The following is a 20,023-nucleotide window of genomic DNA, read 5'->3' on the forward strand; positions in this document are numbered from 1 at the left end:
TTGGACATTCGACCGCGCCACGTCGCGCGCCTCTGTGAAACTGAATGCTATGCATTCGTTAAAAGGCGTTAATCGAGCGATTGCTGGCGGTGAGAGGGCACAGCGCTAACCGATTAACCCTTGCTACCCCGAATTAATTATTTTACAAATTTTGAAAAAAAGTTTAATACACCTACGAAACAAGTATGGTTTTCGTACCGTATCCATTTCAGAGCCATGCAACTTGTGTAAACAACGTTTCTTTCTATTATTCCACGCATTCACCGGCTAGTCCCACGTAACCGACAACCCGTCACTGGGTTCTATCCCCGACTTGTCTCGCAAAGATTGACTTGCCCTCGGCACGAATGCATTCGTAACAAAGAGATGCAAATTACGGATAATGGCCGTTCGCGAACGATATATAGAAATTAAATGTTTATTCGTTAAGAGAGGACCGATAAAAATTCCATAGAAAACTATTTAAAAGCGCGTACATCTATATCACCGTCCAAGTCTGCTGGTTCAACACCGAAATTAGGACACGAAATGTACAAATGTTGTACTGGTACACGTTTATTCGTTGATTGCATTTACTTAATGTCTCTTAATGAGAGAAAAGACAAAGAGGCAAAGGAATAGGTCAGGAAAGAAAGGTACAAGTTCGTAGGGTGAGTTGACTCGGCAGATTAAAGGGTTGCAATCCCAGCTGATTCTCAATGCAAGTCCAATTTCAATTCTATTCGATAGTTGATCCATGCGATCCCAATACCAGTCGACGATAGCTTTCCCTTCCTAACTTGGCGAAGAGATCCTTTGCGAACAGAGTTCCCGATCCTCACCGCGTTACAGCAGCAGTAGCAAAAGTCGAACCACGTGTACGACGTCTAGAACAGGACACCGATCCTCGGAGTGTTCGCGACGACACTACACGAGCCGAGTCCATCCTGGACTCCGTCCTGGGCCACTTCCGTTGATACTAAACGCTCGTTTGCTCCCTCGCGAGTCTCTGGCGCATAGTTAGGCAGGCACGCGCGCATACGCGCGCTCTCTCTTTCTCTCTCTCCCCCCTCCCCCGTTGAGCGAGTGAGCTCTCTATACGTGTACGCACGCGAAGACTTCTTCATCCGCGTTCGTTCATTCAGAGTTCACAGTCAGTCAGTTACTAGCACACCTCCACCGATCAGCTGATCCCGACGACGACGGCAGACTGCGCGTCGCCAACCCCTCCGCCCTCCTTCCCTTCTTCTACCCGATCTCCCCTTCTCCTCCTCCTCCTCCTCCTCCTCCTCCTCCTCCTCTTCGTCCACCTCCACCACCTCCACGTGCTACTACTGCTACTACTGCTGCTACTGCTGCTACTGCTGGTGCTGTTCCTGTTCCTGTTCCTGTTCCGTCCCCTCACCCCTACGTGTGGACGATCAGCTGACCGGGAACTGTCAGTCGTGTGCCGTGGGCCAGCGAGTTCACGTGACGGTGGGGCTCTCTCCGCGATCCAAGTCGATTTCTGCACTACAGGGCCGCTGCTGCGACGCGACGCGACGCAGCGCAACGCAACAAGACGAGACACTGCGCCGTTATCGTGGTTGACTCGAATCTCGTCGACGCCGACGCCGACGCCGCCGCTATGAACCGTTGTGAACCAATCGGGGCGGGGGTTCGTTTCGGTAGCCTGTTGTTAGGAATTTTACCGGAGAGCAAAGTGAATATAGACTTGTAATCTGTCAAGGTACGTCGGCGATTGCGAAATCGAAATGGATCGCGATAATTCGCGAGAGAGAATGGATCAAATGCCATCGTCCATCGCTGCTTACTTGGCGATATTCTTAGAACAGGGTTCTTGGCTTCGTTCCCTGTGTTCATTTTGGATCGTCGCCTTTGGAATTCGTAATAACTGGGTGATTCTCTGTATCGTCTCGATCTCGTGGATCGACGAATCAGCGGCGAAACTGGCAGGTGTCGTCGATGCTACGCTGTATGAAAACTATACGATACCGAACGTTTGAAGCGTGTCTTTAACAGAAAACTTTTCATTCATCTATACACCAATATGGATGATTTGGCGAGTGACGCGTCAAAGTAATAATACCAGGATCAGCAATCCATTTAACAATGCGAATTTGTAATTATCGAATCGATCGTAACGCTTCGCAAGGGGATTCCCGATCCTTTTCGAATATTACCATCATCGATATTAGTTTGACATGCGCAAGGATTTATCATCTTTTCCGCGCGTGTAACTAGTAACTATTAACTACTTTGCAACGTTTACGACTGGTTCGTGCACGGTATACGATGCTAGATACTGGTTTTACTTAATAGTCGACCAGAGATAAATGCGTTGCGTTGCTCGTAATTCCGAGCCGGTTCTCGTCGATCCCCCAGACAGTAACGGAGAAAGATTGAGAAATAACGCCGAGGCGAATTCGTGTGTATATTTATGCGCTTTGCTTTCGGAGGAAAAAATCAACTCGGACGATCGTATTTAGGACTATTCGGATAGTCGACGAGTATCGTAACGGTATGGATAAAATTGGTATCGCTGTTCGGCACCGCTACTCGAATATCGCTTTTGATGATACGAGAATTCGATCTGTGAAAACCAAAATATGTATTTCCATTAAAGAAAAGAACGCAACTATCGATGGCACGGGCACGAAGTAACGCACGATTGCAGTAAATCGAAAAAAGCATGGCAAGATAGAGGAACCAACCGGGACAAAACGCGGAGGAACGCGGAGAAACGCGGTAACAGAAAGAGCAAAGCATAGTCGCATAGGCGCGTAACGGGTGCGACGGCGGCGGCGGCGGCGGCGGCGGCGGCGGGTGGCTGTCGGGTTGGTGCAGCAGCAAAAGGGCGAGAGGTGGGGGGAGAGAGAGAAGTGTGCGAGAGGGGGTGGGAGAGAGAGTAAGAGAGACCATGTCCTACCCCAACGGAGACCACGTGGCGGCAAAGACACTTTCATCGTGTAGTCCCTCGCCGGAACCAAACACGTGGATACGTTCGACGCTCTCTCGAAGAACGTCCCTGCGCGCGTGCGCGGTGTAATTCATACTGTCAAGGTCAAGCAAAGTCGCGCGATTACAGACCGAGACACGGATACCCGCGCGTGTGTGCCGGCCACTACCTCTAATCGGCGCCAGTGAATCGCGCGTATCTACGTTAACCGGTGTGCAACGGCAACGGCAACGGCAACGGCAACGATAACGGCAACGATAACGACAACGACAACGATCGGGGTTCCCTTCTTCTCTCGGATACGAAGACGGTTCGCGCGGTAGCCTTCGAAAACCGTAGAAATTCGATAAACGGGTATACGTTTCTTCGGACGCGCATCATGTCCTAATTACGCGGTAAAAATCTCTCATAGACGGCCATCGAGTATCACGGTGCAAGATAAAGTAGCTGAAATTGTTACGAATTAGCCAACCGCGTGACGATGATTACACGTTTCTACTCGTACCCGCGTAAATAAATGATAACGCGTGGACATTTCCACCGCACAATTGCAAAAGGTTAAAACGATTTCACTAAAGTGCGAGTAAGATTATTGCACGTGGTGTCCGATCCAAGAGATAACAAACTGAAATAAAAGAAACGTAAATACGGTTCGTTTTACGGTTTAACCGATTCTTATCGGGCATTCTACGCGCCATAGGATTACAAACGATTTATCACGCACAAATATTCGATTATGTCGGATTTATCGCAACACGTGGTCACTCTTTTCTTTTTCTTGATAAAGAACTACCTCAAGTTGAATAACCTTTTGTTGGAAATGAATAAAGTTGATACGTTAAAACCGATGATTGATCAAAGTGTAGTCAAAGAGTACACGAATTTCCCTAACGTACTTTGGAAATAGAATCAGAATTGGTATACCTCGAAAGTGTTGCTCAGCATTTTATTCAACGTTTACCGAGGCATTACGAATAATTAATCGGAGGGCAAGGTGTTTTCGTTTAACTCTTTTTGCGAGCAACGTCAAGGAACTTGGCAAAAAGTTGTTGTACACCGTGACACTTGGACAATCGACGATCTTTTTGCTAAATCAATCTATATGAAACGAATATTAATCTTTCAGCGTTATACACGGTACGTTTGATCGATCGGTTCTATTGGTGCGCGTCTAGTACGATACACGCCCAATTCCTGACAGAAGATAGTCTGTTAATTTGGAAAGCATCGATAAATTACGCGATACCCAACGAGACGTCAGGCTTAGCTCACTCGATCGAAACAAGCCATAAGAAAGGAAATTCCAGCAACGAGTTACCAATCAACGGTAACTAAGGATTCAACGAATATTCGTTTCAGCCTGCGGCAAGTTTTTATTCGATCAAAGGAATCTCCACAACGAAGGAAACTGCAGCAAAGAATTCCTATCGAGATTCAAAGAGAAACCTAAAAAGGATCCACTCGCGTAATTCGATTAAATCAGACGCGTGTCTTTGCTACAAGCTACACGAAATAGTAGCCCTGTTCCGTATCGACGTTACAAATGATTTAGGTCTGGTTGCATAATACCGACTCTATTAATTTCAGCTTTTCGCGTTGTCAAATGTCGCGGTAATTTTCACAATCGTGATCCAGATCATTTCGACCTGTTTCGATCTGTTTCGAGGAAACAGATTTCGGACCTCTCTTTTTCTCTTCACCCACTTTAATCCAAACGTTTTAAATTTCTTACACGGTTTAAGTTGGCCGATTAAAACGTTTCGCCTCGTTTAATCGCATCGCAGCATTATGCAGCGAATGCTTGATGAATCGTAACTGGGGAATTTTCTAAACCACTCTTAATGTTACAAAATAAAAAATATATCCGTGTACCGGAGATGGGTAACATTTTACGTTAATAAAATTGTAGCTTTAGTCGATCCAACAATCACACCGAATACAGGACAAAGAGTTTATCTTTTTTTCTCGCTATTCGATATCTTTACTTGGATCCAAATTTTCCTCGTCTCTGCTATGTACGTTTTATATTATATTGTATATATACATTAGGAGATAATGTTACCCTTATTAACACAATATTCGGAACATTGGGAGCAGATGGTGGTAATATCGACAGCTTATCTGAGCCTAATGGACACGAGCCTTGTTTGAAACGATATCTGCTTTTTCAGTAAAACGGGGATAGCGTAAATATATGTACTACTAAACTAGCCACTAGCTAGATATTAATATGTTAGCGACGTACACCATGAACGTTTAATTAAATAGATAGAAAGACGTAATTCGGCAGGGAAGATGACAACACGATGATTTTGGTTGATTTCTTTCCGTTCGTGCCAGTCACGTTCATTGACTGTCGGATACTTGGTTTCCGACGCCGACGTGAACGAGCGTTCGTCGAGCGGTTTTTCATGAGGCCGATGATGTCGCGAGGTCGTCCACGGTGGGGCGCCACATTCTCGATTCATAAGGTTGAACGTCGCAACGACGAGAATAGCAAAGAAACGGGCGCGGATCCAGAGAGCACTGACCCAGTATGTCCGTCCGTCGTCGATTTCACGATTCTGTTCCCCCGCTCCTCTCTTGGTTCGCAACAAATGCGCCGTGCAATAGCGGGACCAGCTAGCCGTGCCGTCCAGACGATATTTCATTACGTCTCTTGGCGATTACTCGACGCATGTCATCTGGTGCTTGCCGGTTGATTGAATTTTATTTTATTCGAATAATTAATACGAGGCGACGCCGACGCCGACGCCGACGCCGACGAGACCGAATCGTGTGTTATGTGGCGCCACCGCATACAAATAAATCTGATTCGAGTAACGCTTCTAATTTATACCCGAGCAACGAACGACTCTTTGTCTGTTAAAATCTTGACGATTTATTCCTCGTTTGAAATATAATTTACACAACTCCGATCTCTGACCACAGATTATATAAAACCAAATCTTTTTCTCTCTCTGTGTCCCTCTTTCCTGGAGACGACACGTGTGTTTGAGGCTCGTAACACGAGTCGTCGCGTCGGTTATTTTTTTAACGCGGCGGCAGCAGCAGCAGCACCAGCGATGAAATTTATATCCCGTCGGGCCGTTTTATCTCGTATCCCGCTACCAAGAATTCCCCTTGAAACGCGATGGATTGCACTCGGTATACACGGTACAGCACACCAAACTTAAGCAAATTTGAAAACAATTGAAATATTCTCAAGGTTACGGAAAAATTAAGTAAATTATCGTGTAAAACACTTGATATTTCGCCTTCTAATGCTATTTCCCCCCGTCCCCTTAAAATGGTATTTCGAGTAACGTTAATAGTAAGTACGGCCAGATCTGTGGCACACGCACTCTCGCTGCAAACGAGATCTGCCTGGCGGCGCGTGAGCTTTCATGTCTGTTTTGCAGGTTGAAACCGTAAACTCCCTTTGGCTGGACGCCGAGTCGTAAAAGAGCCGCTGTCGCCGCGCTTCGAATATTTCCACGTTGATCGCGATCGCTTCTCGGTACTCGTAAGCGCGTCGCATCGCGGTTTGACGTTGGATCACTCGGCGCTACGAGATCGCAAACATGTCATAATCCGCGTCGATGCACATCTCTCTAAATTACGATCGAGTCTCGCCTGGATACTTGTAAAAAAAAAAAAGAAAAAAACATTTCCGACGAGACAAGTTATCCCTTCTTTGGCTACGGTCTTTGATTTATAGTCAATCGTTATTGTTTCATGTTTCAGGTTAATTCCAGAAACGAGTGGATATCGCTATGCGAACAATTCCATCTACCTAACGGCTGTGTCAACAGCGGGGTTGGCCTTAAACAAATTTACCTTAGGTAAGTATCTAAGACGCACTTCTACCATCGATCAGCTTATTTTAGAAACTGTCAGCGTCGCGTCGTACATCATTCGAGAAGCAGGTGAATCGCAGGTGCGACGCAGCCCCTTAGCGTAAAATCTACTTTAACGGTCAAAGACATCGCGTTACATTTTCTGGATATCTGTTCCCTCGATCTATCGAGAACTTATTATGCTTTCTCTATCGTGGTTCTTGTTCGGAGAAAAATTTGATAATATTTTCTTATAATACGTACCTTATATGTAACATGTAATACGTAATACGGGTAATAGGAGAAAGACTATAGTTGCGCAGCGAATAATTGAATTTCGTTCATCTTGTTACCGTGGAAGATGGTATTACGGCTTGCAAATCCTTCCAACACTGACATTTTCACCTGGCATTGATACGAATCGACGCGTATTGCCAAGTTGTCGGTTCAACGCACGTTTCTTCGGCACTGTTCACTTTTCTTTGAAATTTCTTTGAAATCGCGTGCCGCCAAGAGATACGCATACCATCCGTTAGGGTCAGTTCTCGATCGAGGAAAAAGCGTCAGCCCCGGATCGGGATACCGACGAAATAGGCGCGAGGCGCCACGCAAGATGGAAACGGGGATTCGTGGCAACTTTCCCGGCTAGACACCCCCGCTCCCTCTCTTGGTCTCTCTCATTGTCATAGCGCGATGTTCCATTATGTCTGACGGTCCGCGAGCGTCTGCAAGAGTAGGAGAGGCAGCGACGTTTTGCTGCCGCACGGCCACCACCGGCGTATCGGCACTCTGGTACCTACGCCCCACCACCATTTTCCGTATCGTATAGTACGTACGTACGTACGTTCGTTCGTTCGTTCGTTGGTTGGTTGGTTAGTTGGTTCATTCATACTCTGGCCCCGCTGACGATCCCACGTGCTTCCTGAGTCGCTGTTCTCTCCCTCTCCCCGGTTAAGCTCTGTGTGTGCAACCTTGTTACCGTGCGCCGCTTGCAAACAAGGACGCGGTCAATTCTTCTTTGCCGCGTCCTTCGTATCTCTTGGCGTCGTTTTGTGTCGTATCCACGACGCCGACGCTTCCGCCACCCCTCGCTAGTGGACAAAAGTAACGCACTCGTCTGGTCATTTTCTTCATCTATTCTGCTTCGTGCTTCGACGTAGTAAAGTCATTCTATCAGCGTACGCCGTGGCCCTGGTATCGTTACTTGGCGATTTTTAACCCTTTCGCGGATCGACAGTTTTACACTGTTTTTTACGCTATGCGCGTCATTTTGAGAACTCGTGTGTACAGTACAGCTAAGGTTAACTAACGGAAGGTGAATGCAACGTCAAGGTATTCGATCGAGATCGATATCGATTTAGATTCTATTCTATGATTCTCGCGACACAGGAATCTTTGGGTAACGTCGATTTGATCGCGCGTCGTCATAGCTCTCCTTTATTTCTTATTGTTAACCGAAACAATTCTCGACGCACACGTATCCGACGCGAGAAACGTCCGTTAGCCTGATACCAAATACAATTCACCCATGTAAGTATCGCTGGTAAAGAATGTCGGTAGTTGGTGGTGGTTACAAGGTGTATCAATGATCGAAAATTATTCAATTACTTTCGACTCTATACACGAATCTCGAGGATTTCCCGAGACGGCCGCGGAGATCGAAAAGCCGACTTTCGTTCATTGATAGTGAGGCGTCGCAGCCAAGACACGTGACCGTTGGCCGGACCTACAATCGCACCACCGGCGCCTAGTAGAATAGACGAAGAGAGCTTCGTACGGTAGCGATCTACATACACGGAGCGTGCACCGGTCACCGCCACAGTAGCAGTCAAAGTGTCTGTGCTCAGTCTGCACCCAGCAACGACCAATCAGGCTCTGACCGGGTGCTCCAACGCCTGCACCTTCCGTACTCTACGTTGGTGCATGAATGGATCCGCAACACCTACCCCCACCGCTTTCTTTCGCCCACCCACGACTCTGTGTATCTCTCTCTCTCTCTCTCTCTCTCCCCTTCGCTGTCTCTCTTATTATTATTATCATCATCGTCACTCTCCTTCTCGAGTCTTTTCTCTGTCTCTGTCTCTGTTTCTGTTCACAAGCTACCCCATTCGCGCGTTGGCCACCGAGTTCGTTGTACTCTCGACTCTCGACGTTCAGTCTGTCGGTCGGTCGATCTGTCGGTCTCTCGCGGTCGACCCAGAGTTTAGTAACTCCGCGGCCTCATAGACGGTCGCCCGGTTGATACCGTAGCGGGACTACGCGTGCCCCGTCTGGATCGTAGGTATCGGAACTCGCCGCGCGATAAGACGACGGCCGACGTCAATCGGCCGGGAACCGGTCGCTATGTGGGCTAGACGACAAGCGCCGCGATCAACGCTCTCTTTGAAGAACCGGATAACGTCCTCGTTTCGGTCCAAGGTATACAACACCGAATAAATCGTAGAAACTTTCCTCCAGTAATCGCGTGTATCTTTGTATTTTCGGTAATAGAAATCTGATGAAAGATCTCCGTAAACCTAGCGTATCTTTGATACATTGTTCTCGTAACGAGATACGATAAAATGATACCTTGTTGCAGGTATCTGGACAGGTACGAGAAGGTGCATTTCCTAGGAGAGGACGGTCAGCAAGCCGACGACGATGACGAGGACTCCAGACACAGAAAATGGTCTGCCAGGGCATTACACTCCGTTCCTCTTACTTATAATCATCATCAACATAATGTCGCAGGTAATCGAACCTTGTATTTTTCTGTTCCCTTTGCATTTAATTCTCCAGGTCCGTGCATTCTAACGTTCGAGGCTGTTGGAAGCTTCCGTGTATGAGTATAAGTTGTCTTTCTTTGAAGAACGATCGTCACGCGTACAGATACATTGGGATAGAAATCAGCTCTAGATACGTGGAAGGTTAATAAATGTAACGTAATAAAGCGACGAGTAAATATATTTATCTAGAATGATAAATGATTGATTGCAGAGGCAATTGGAATTCATTTATAAATCATTATTTATAACATTTACATCGCGCACGTACACTTGGGAAAAAATCGTGAAAAGCCAATAACACGAAGCTCGCGTTTTCCTGTAGAGGGAGGGAAGTGACCTTGAGCGACCAATATCTTCCACCTCTACCTCGACCTCCCTGTGCAAGTCTAGACCGAACACGCTTAGATCCTACTCCACTTTCACCGTATTCCCACATTCCCTTCCAGCCTCCAGTTTCTCTGCGATCACTTTCTTTGCACGGTACACGGATAGCGAAACCTCGGTGACCCACCGTGTCTCCGATTACATTTTTTTCACGCATACCCATGCCCACGGCGTTGGTTCAACTCAGCCCGTTCAATTTACGATCGTTCCACGATCAACCGTTTTTGCCCACTTATGCTCGCCGCGCAGTGCATTTCGCATGCAGGTCCACAGCCTCGGACGACAAACAAGAAAAACGAAACAGAATGTAGAATTCCGAATTTGGTATCGGCTACCAAAGACCAAAGCCAGCAGACGCGATATCAAAATTAACCCTCTGTTCGTTTTCCGATTCGTGGAGGTTCTATACTCGAAACTTTTCCCCCCTTTCTTTCACTTAGGCATCGTGACATCGTTTCCAATTGTAAGAAACATCGGGATCGAATAGCAACCCTGGTCATTGGTGAAAACAGGTGAAAGCCCCCGAAACTTGTTCCCCCAAAAAAGCATATCGGTAAACGTATTGGCCACCGCGGAGCACATGTGCGCGGGACTCGCCGCTATAAATGCGCTGTATGCTGCTGCAGCACGTCGAGGCGGCAACGGGTTATTGACGTGGCTCTGTCGGGGCTGTTGTCGGGGCGAGAGAAGGATATAGAGATAGAGAGTCAGACTGGCTGGGAATAAACGCGCGTATACGTGCAAGGCGATACCGATACATGTTTATACGTGCGTTGGTGTACAGAGGTTACCGATATGCATCTATAGCTATCGCATATATTTGCGTGGTACACACGGCCGCGCGACCGTGTGTCACGAGCGAGAGTAGAGCGCGCGCAATGTGCGCGAGATCATTTAATGGGCAATAATCGTGACACACATAGAACCACCGCGCATCACCTTCGTAGCCGAGCTACGACTGTCGGAACGCCGCGCCGGGTCTATATTTTGCGCGCATGCGCGCCATTGGCTAACGCAGCTTCGTTGCGTCCCCACTCTTGTCGTTCTTCCACGCTTCTTTGCCCCATGCCTATGGAGCGATACGGCCAGACCAGAAAAACGGTTTGGTCTGTCGAACGCTTTGCGTACAGCTTCACTTTTCGCTACGTAAGGTAATTTCAAAGTGAACGCCACTCTTCCTGTATAGACCAGGCATAGCCAACTTTTCCTACCTAATATCCAATGTATTCAAACAGGTTGCTATTACATATTCCATTTACTTGTAATGATAACAGTGCGATACAAAGCTTAGATCGAGACAAGTAGAGACGTACTTAACCTCTAAAGAACCTTGCGTCGAGACCAGTGGACCCCTTATGTTACGGTGCAAGTCGGCGATTATGTTTTCGTGTTTAACAACCGCAGGGATTGTCGAATCTACGTACAAGCACACTTTTCCAAACACTGTTATTCATTAAACAGCTAATTCAATAATATGTATACTTGTTATTGTAGATTAGAATACAAACAAGTATGTTTCTCGAAAAGCTAACGTAAATTGCTAAAGTTACACAAATATCGCGTGTTTCGTATTTTTGTATCGTCACCGTATAACGATTTTCACCGAAAATTGGTTGTAACGAAATTTTGAAATCGCCTATCGGCAGCGGTGTCATTTGCGCCCGATGAAATAATGGGCGGCGTGCGCCGCAAAATCGATGCCGCGCTCAAGGAGCTTGTATCCATGCACAAAATTCTACCTTGTTTTAACGTTGGATGTGCTTGTTCATACGTAACGTTTTATCGAGGCGTCCAAGTTCGCGTGACGCTCGTGCTAAACCGTTCGTTAAGTATTCGCAACGCGTAATCATTGAATTTGTAGTTTCACGTTGCCTATAGTTTCGCACACGCGTCGTTTCGTTCGTGAGTTAATTCGCGGTGACTGCAATTTATGCTGATTCCAAATAAAGACGAAGAAAATTCTTTATGCGATTAACGAGTACAAATATTAGGAAAGCTCTAAAGAAATGTTATCGTCGTTATAAACATACGTTCGGGTAGATAAAGAGTTTCTCGTTCGGCGATCCCAACCAAAACGTACGAAAAGTAACTTTTATCGCGTGTTCGATCACGCGAACCGTAATTGAATATCATCGACGAAAAGCGCGCGAGTCACATGATCCCGTTGTCATGTCAGGTCTATTCGTCGCAGTCGAATCTATTACGCATCGCGATAGAGAACCGAATAAAGAACACGAGCGCGAAAGAAAGTGGTAAAGTAAATAAACATGGAATCAAAGACGGTGAAGAACAAAAGATGAACTGTGGGAAAGAGAGGAAAGGAGGAGGTGGCAGAGACAGAGAAGGAAACACGATGCGAACGTCACAATCAATAAGCGTTTGCGGGGTTAGGTGTTCCGCGAGTCCTCGATCCTCTTCCCAGCCGTAATACGGTACGGAGTTGTCGGCACATGCGCGATGCTCGCTAACTCCCGATTCCGACCCCTCTTTCCAAACACCAACGTTTTCAGCTACACGCGCGCCCCCCTTCCGCTCCCGCATTTTTACCCAATCACCAGCCCTCCTTTCTCACTCGCTGCGTCGCGTCGGCCGAATTCTCCCGTCATCCAGGAGGAGTGAGGGGACCCCCCCGACCACCTCTTGTGACGCTTAGACCGCGTGTCATCGATCATCGATGCACGGATGCTCTCTCTCGCTGCACACGCTACCGCGGCATATAACTCGTTACAGCGTTCGTCATCCTTCGCGTCGGACTGCCGTTCTACCGAGTTCAACTCGTAACCGACGATTTATCACCGTCCCTATCTACGAGTAAATAATGGTTAACGGGCTTTTCGAATAAAAATTAAGGTCGGTATACGCTAGGGAACATTTATTTATTTAAAAAATACAAAAAATAAATAAATAAAAAAAAAAGATACGTTATTGGGCAACCGGCGCTTGTGCAAAGAACCACGCGTTGAGAATGGAGAGTCTCGTTTAATCTATAAATATTCCAACAGCCGACGCGTCGACCTCCCCGGTTCTGGATTATTTTCTTGGAATATAACAAAATATAATATTATTTGCACCCTGAAAATTACGTTTGAGCTTCGTTAAATGTAACGTTTAGGAATAGGTCTATTTCTTTGAAATTGTTTCACAAACTTAAAGGGGTTAGGAGTCAATTAGCTTCGTCGCGTGCACAGACACAGCGCCTTCTGTCCACCTTACGCATCATGCGCGAACCAAATGTCTTTAACCTCGTCGAATTCGTTGCTTCTTGGCATTTCCAACGGATTTACTACTGCTGCCCGATCGATCGGTCTTTCGTTATTACTCTATCGATCAAATAATCGTTTAATTAATTTTTTTCGTGACTTTGCCATTCTCCTAAGTCCTAAATCATGGAGCGAACGCCTATGGTAGGTTATGTTACTTTAAACCCAGGTAGATGTAAACTTTGACCACGTAAACCTGTTTAGCAGAGCGATTAATATTTTATCGATTTCGGTAGCGCACTCGAAACTTTTAATTCAATTTCTCCTTACTATTTATAACCAATAACGTTTAAATTATTCTCGTTATCGCTTATCGGTTTCATTGGTAAGGCCGTTCATTTACACGCGAGTGCATCGACAGGCCGCAGGAAAAGAAAAGCAACGTTGCGGTGCGTCGCGTCGCGTCGCGTCGTTGTTATCGCGCCGAAGAATGGGAAATAATTCCAGTTGCGTATCGAGTGTTCCATGTTGTGTTCGTTAACATTCAACGATAGGGAGAAAAACGTACATCGAGACAATTAATTCTCAAGTTTCTTTTTCGATCGGTAAATCTGTAAATACCAAGAGGACGATGAACCTTTTGTCGCTACTAGAGAAACACCCACACCACCCACCTCCCATCCTTTTCAAAAAAATATAATCCATTTCTTTTCTAAAACCTGTAATACGTGTAATAATTCTATTTTTAAATCTTGAAAAGCAATAGACGCTGAAAAGGTTAGATGTGTTAAAATTCAACGAAACAGAGGTTAGGTATATTTACGTTAAAGACTCGGAACTCGTGCATCACGAATTTTTATATCGGAGAAATCGTAATTTGACTCGACGTTGTTATTTCGCATTCCGTTTAAAATCAAACACCGAGCAAAGTGACACAACGGACAAAAGTACAGTAATGACGGCTGATAGGGGTTACACGAGAAGCAGCAATTGCGGTTATTAAATGCGATCCAACAGGTCGTGTATCGATACGCGAACGTACGAATCGAACGCCAACTTGGATTTTATTTTTCAACGAGCATAATCCACCTACGTAACGTAAGTATGTTGTGGCGATGCTCGTTGAACCGAATTAATTAACAAAGATACCTTTCCACAAATATACCTTTTTAACATCCCGATGGACGAATGTTTAATATTGAATACTACGGAAATTTTGTACACGATATACGATATCGAGTATACAGAGTACACGTTATCCCGCTTAAAAGTTCTCTTTTGCTTCATCACGGAGAAACGATGTTGTCTTTGAGCCGAACTGGATCTTGCGTAGACGAGACTCAATTTTATTAGGGAATTAAACTTTTACCTTTTCTCACCGAGTTCCATCGCCAGACCTTCGGATTCCGTGGTTTCCGTCAAAAGGTAACATTTCCTCTCGGGTCGCGTTTATTGATCGCGGCTTTATGGCTGAAAAGATTACCGTTATTCTTGATAATATTGCTCTCTGCTGGCAGAGACGAACAAAATTCTCATCTAGATAGAAATGTCGAGTAACGTATAGCTGATAAACGAATGACTATTTTGCGATATAACCTCCAATCGAAGATTCGGCCGATACAACACAGACTCGATATCGATATCGATTGTTACGAATCGATAATTTTGTAATCTAGACAAAAGTTTGAATGATGTAGAAATTGTTCGCGGTATACGGGAGTTTATTGTATTTTCGTTACTGGGTACAAGTCTGACCCTGACCGAGGCATAACCTACTTACGGCCGTGATTTGTCGATCACACCAGTTGCATCTTCCAATCTCCTTGCGTGTACGAAAGAATCTCTGTGTCTTTGTATCATTGACCAACTCGTGTTTTTTACATATCGAGCAAAAATACTTTTTCAATAGTCGAAGAATCGAATCGATTGTAATTTCTCGAGGGATATTGAGGCATTTGTGTAGATTTGCTTTTACTCGTACATCAAATAATAGAGTAAAACAAGTACACGGATAAAGATTTCTTTGATTCTTCGATCCATTCGATTAAAGGAAAAAAAGAAATCCGTTTAAAATTGGTCCCTTAAGAGGTAAAGCAAAGTATCGTATATTGCGTACATCTGACGATACTCGAGTCAGTTCTTTTTAACGTACACCATACTTTGAGTACACTTGACATATCGAGTTGATACAATGTTTTCAGAATCTCTTCGTGAATACAATGGGCTTTCGTCGGACCTCTACAAGCCGTGCAACTACGATAAGCTTGCACTCTCTCTGCTCTCGCCGCTGCCCAACGAGCAGGACTTTGCCATCAACGTTTGCACGTTGCTGTCGAACGAGGGCAAACACATCTTGCGTCTCGACAAGTATCCCCGTCTCGTAAACATTCTTCTGGCCCATGCTGGTGTGTTCGACTCGCCGGGCACGCGGCAGCTCTTCATCGAGGTCTACTCCCGCGTAAGGAATTACTCGATCAACTCCTTCTGGTCGGACGTCCTCGACTCTCAGGACGTGATAGATCTTACGAACGAGAGGACGTTCATGAAGAAGCCAAACGCCAGTCCGCAGACCTTTTCCAGGCGGAAAATCTTGGAGAAGGAGAAGCAGAACAAAAGTGCCGCGCCAACAGAGAACGATGAGGCCTCTACGTCGATGGACATCGACGGGGTAAGGCTGAATATAATCATCAACCGTGTTCTCGATAACTAACAGATTCCGTTTCCAAAGGAAACTCGACTCGATCATTATTCGGTTTTCCGTACATTTTTCAAACAGCCAGTTTTTCTTTTCTTTCGAATTGCGAGAGGTGCCGATGAGGTAGCAAAAAGCTTGTGTTGCGGTTCTAGGTGCTTCCAGACTGTCCAAGATTGGATCCGATCGGATCTCTTCAGGATGAGAATTTGAGAGATCTGAACCAAAACTCCATAAAGTTTGAGGAAGAGGACAGAGATTTGTTTTGCGTTGGACGAACGCTAGGAACGCAGGATCCTTATGGGCAACGCGTGCTGCAAATTGCATCGATTTTACGAAATTTAAGTTTCACCCCAGAGAATGCCGCTGTATTGGGAAGGAATCGGTGTTTTCTGAGATTCGTATTACTGTGCGTGAGAGCGAGGTGGAGTAATTTGCATCAACTTGGCTTCGACATACTTGGGAACATAGCAAACGAAATAATCTTAAAAGAGGCTGGCGAAAGGATAACGGATGTCGTGTTGTCGTGTGTGGCCAAGGGAATTGAATCCCAAGACAGGTTTATCGTTATTTCCTGTTTGGAGGTGCTTAATAAAATTAGTCAGCAAGACAGCAACGAAGAAATCGTTACGTTTGGATTACAGGACAATGTTTATGAACTTATATGCAGGTGATTGTTTTGTAAGAAACTTGACATGTAACCGTACGTGTAATCCGTAATCTTTATTTTCAGTAAATTTATTTCGATAATCAAACTATTTTCAATTTTACGGATATACTGCGCAGTATACATATCTATACGTATAATACGCATAATTTGTCATGGTTTATGTTTGTTTGCAGGTTTTTAGCTCTGAACGACATAGCTCTTTTAGTGTATACATTGGAATGTTTGTACGCGTTGACTTCTTTGGGTGAAAGGCCATGTACTAGCGTCGCGCGGGTACGCGGAGCTATCGACACGTTAGTCGCCCTAGTAACCGTAGAAGCGCAAAGCTACGGACCGAAAGCTTGTATTTTGATGAGAGTGATCGAAACAGTGTCCACTGTAGCGGCACCGCCAAACACTACTCAAAACACTCCGGTTACCGCTGCTGCTCCAGCTGTAACAGTGTCGGCGTCTGTACCAACTACTCCAGCAACGATTACAGCGTCGCCAGCTCCTGTTAGCCCAGCACCGTCGCGACCAACCACGCCAGCTGCGACTTCGACAAAGTCTACAACGCACAGTACGTATAAAGACAAACAAAATGCCTCGTACGATTCCAACACACATACGACATTGTTTTTTCTTTTAATCTGCAAACAGAAGCAGTGGAGACAAACAATTCCCTTCAACAGCAACATGCACACCAACAAATCATACAGGAAAACGAGCAATTTGCTCTAGGTTGGTTGAGAGCTACCTTTGAACCGGTACCAGGTGTACGCATAGAACAAGAAGAATTGTACAAAAAGTACCTCGGTTGTTGCACAAAAATTGGCAGAAGAGGGGTTATCGCTCCTCTCCATTTTCCAAGATGTGTTAGGTAGCTATCCGATTTCTTGCAGTTGTACAAATTACATTAGCCTCAATACCGATTCGATTCGATTCGATTCGATTCGATTCGACTCGACTCGACTCGACTCGACTCGACTCGACTCAACGATATATACATTCATTTGTTGCAGATCTGTATTTGGTGGAACCGTTGGACCAAACCCATTGAAAGGTGAAACAACTGGTACTCAGTATTACGAAGGAATCAGAGTACGGGCCACACCTCCCCAAGTAACTTATCCGAGCCAAACTGCGGTTGGGACTAACACAGCTCCAATTCCAGCAATCAACGCAACTCCAGTAAAGGTGCTTCCCGTACAACAGCGTACAATCAAGAGTATAAGTCCTGCTCCTGATAGCACGGCCCTAGACAATCCTGCATCTGGGCCTCAAAGAACCCTTGCCCCAGCATCACCCATCCTGAAAGCCCAATTATCTGCCCCACCGAAACCACCCTCCACTACTTCAAACATTTCGAATCAATCCCAAAATCCAGTCACCAAGGTTGATTCTAAAAGTCAGGTGGGTCCAAGTCCTAGCTTTCTACCATTCTCTCTCTACCACTCATGACCTTGAATCTTATTTTGGTTATGGTTTCACCACGCTACTATAATAATGGGCTTTCCTTAACAAAATTACATTTTGCATGCCTCGGATCCTCTGTATCCCCATCGCTACACATGCATGCCGATGAATACAAACGATACGTACATACTGTTCTGTTCAGTCTAGGTTATCGATACAACTTTTTATTTGAAATTTCTCTCATTTTTACACGTACCGAAGCTTACAGTTCCATCCATTATATTTTTATCGGTAGTAATTACAAATACTACTATGCATATTATTATTTATTTTCTGTGGACGACAAGCAATATACATATACTATTCGTTCAAGTAGGATATTAACTAAGAAATTTTATTATTGCATGATCGAAAGTAGATTTTCCGTCGCAAGTACATACTTTTTCATTCGGACTTTTTCTAATCGCAATGTCCATCCGAGTATAATAGAGTATTTTTTCTATTTTACATTCTTATAATAATCGTTAATTCTATTCTTTTAAGTGGCTAATTCGACTAGTCTTATTTGGTTCATATTATGCTTATCGTTAGTAACGAATACAATGTTACGAGTGTTTAACTATTATGTCGACAACACGTAATGTCTTAAATTTCATCGTTTTCACGAGCTGATGATATTGTACAAATTTCTTCATTTTCTGCATTTTAAACAAGTTTAGAATCGATATTAAAAATTATTCGAATAAACATAATTAACATAATAGTAATATACTCAACAAGTAGAGTGATACAAGTACTAAGCATACCGTTTAGCTTTGTAATTTCTATTTCAATGAAACAAACTGATGCTTTTACATCGTAATACTTATGTTGTCATATAATCCACCGTAACGATATACTATATTCACGTTGCGGTAACTGTTGTTGATCAGGTGTCGGTATCGCATCCTCATCTGAGTCAAGCGTTGCTGTCTAGTGGATCCCAAACGCAAACGCAACCGCAACAGCAACAGCAACAGCAACAGCAACAGCTGCAGCTGCAGCAAGTACAACAACAATCTCAAACTGTCCAGGTAGTTGCAAAGGAAGATAACCGAAGTGGTACCACATCCAGTTCCATAATAAAAAGCCTTCTGGCTACTAAGGTAACGGTCAGCAGCGACTGCATGCCCAGTACTGCTGCGACTTGTGTGTCTACCCCTACTGCCTGTGTAACAAACACTACTGCTAGCATCGCATCCAGCATCAGTGCCAACCAGCTAATAACCAGCAACCAGGTATCATTGTTGTACATTAACAATGAAAACTGTAGTAATTATTTGTTTTCGTTTTTTTAGACTTTTACTCGAGTTTGATACAAAGTGTTTCTTTCTTTCTTCTTTTTTTTTCTTTTCTTTTCTTTTTTGGACGAACACGTGGTCTTTTAAAATAAGCTATATAATAATTATAGTTTGTTTGAAAAAATGTTAGCCTCAAATGAAACTGTAAGAGTAACTGCAAGTTGATCGAAGAAATGGTAGATCGAAATTTAAGATGATTCAATTTTACATTGTACTAAAAGCATTTTAATGTTTACGTTTCGAGGTAGACCTAGATAATAGATTTTTGCCATGCGACTTTTTATTTTTAAACATGAATTTAAGCCGAACCATCTTGGATTAGTTTATAATCCAAGTATTTTTCAGTGGAGTGATTTCTGAATCAAGCAAATTTATAATTAATAACGTTTCGTATTTTACTAACAAAAGCATGCTGTTTTCGAGTTTGAAATTATTTTTGGCCCAACAGTAGTCGAAAGAAACCTATAATATAAAGAGAGGTTCTCTAGAATATTAAACTGGATAGCAAGTTTAAATTCATATTCGGTTCTATAGGTAGCACAACGCCAACAACAACAGAGGTTACTGCAACAACAGTTAACCAACGTATCACAGCCATCCTCGAATACAACCACATCAACAATACTCCCAAAGACTCCCATTAACTCGAAACAAAAGCCAGCTATTATTACACCCATTCCTGCCAAAAAGATACAAAGGCTTAACGGAGCCAAATTTATTATGACTAATAACTGCGACAAGGTACGTTATACATATTCTTTGTTCTTCTAAAATCACCCAAGTTTGCCAGAGAATACGTCTATGTAAAACTTTCTTCTTTC

At 44.5% G+C, this 20,023-nt stretch overlaps 1 protein-coding gene across 6 annotated transcripts in view; it reads left to right on the forward strand.

The window, feature by feature from the left end:
* Nucleotides 1-20,023, forward strand: part of LOC128885726 (AT-rich interactive domain-containing protein 2) — a 36,018-nt gene that overhangs the window by 10,591 nt on the left and 5,404 nt on the right. For 2 of the 6 annotated variants that reach the window (XM_054139942.1, XM_054139941.1), the window contains exons 3-11: nt 6,665-6,762; nt 9,335-9,486; nt 15,307-15,773; nt 15,953-16,467; nt 16,641-17,026; nt 17,107-17,326; nt 17,469-17,859; nt 18,795-19,139; nt 19,737-19,943. In XM_054139942.1, coding sequence (XP_053995917.1) covers nt 6,665-6,762; nt 9,335-9,486; nt 15,307-15,773; nt 15,953-16,467; nt 16,641-17,026; nt 17,107-17,326; nt 17,469-17,859; nt 18,795-19,139; nt 19,737-19,943 — 2,781 coding nt within the window. Of the gene's footprint in view, nt 1-5,595; nt 5,636-6,664; nt 6,763-9,334; nt 9,487-15,306; nt 15,774-15,952; nt 16,468-16,640; nt 17,027-17,106; nt 17,327-17,468; nt 17,860-18,794; nt 19,140-19,736; nt 19,944-20,023 lie in introns of those variants that run through there. The other 4 variants (XM_054139946.1, XM_054139943.1, XM_054139945.1 and 1 more) reach the window with 3 other exon arrangements.

This window comes from Hylaeus anthracinus, unplaced genomic scaffold, assembly GCF_026225885.1.
Source record: "Hylaeus anthracinus isolate JK02 unplaced genomic scaffold, UHH_iyHylAnth1.0_haploid 11981, whole genome shotgun sequence".
Lineage (NCBI taxonomy): Eukaryota > Metazoa > Arthropoda > Insecta > Hymenoptera > Colletidae > Hylaeus > Hylaeus anthracinus.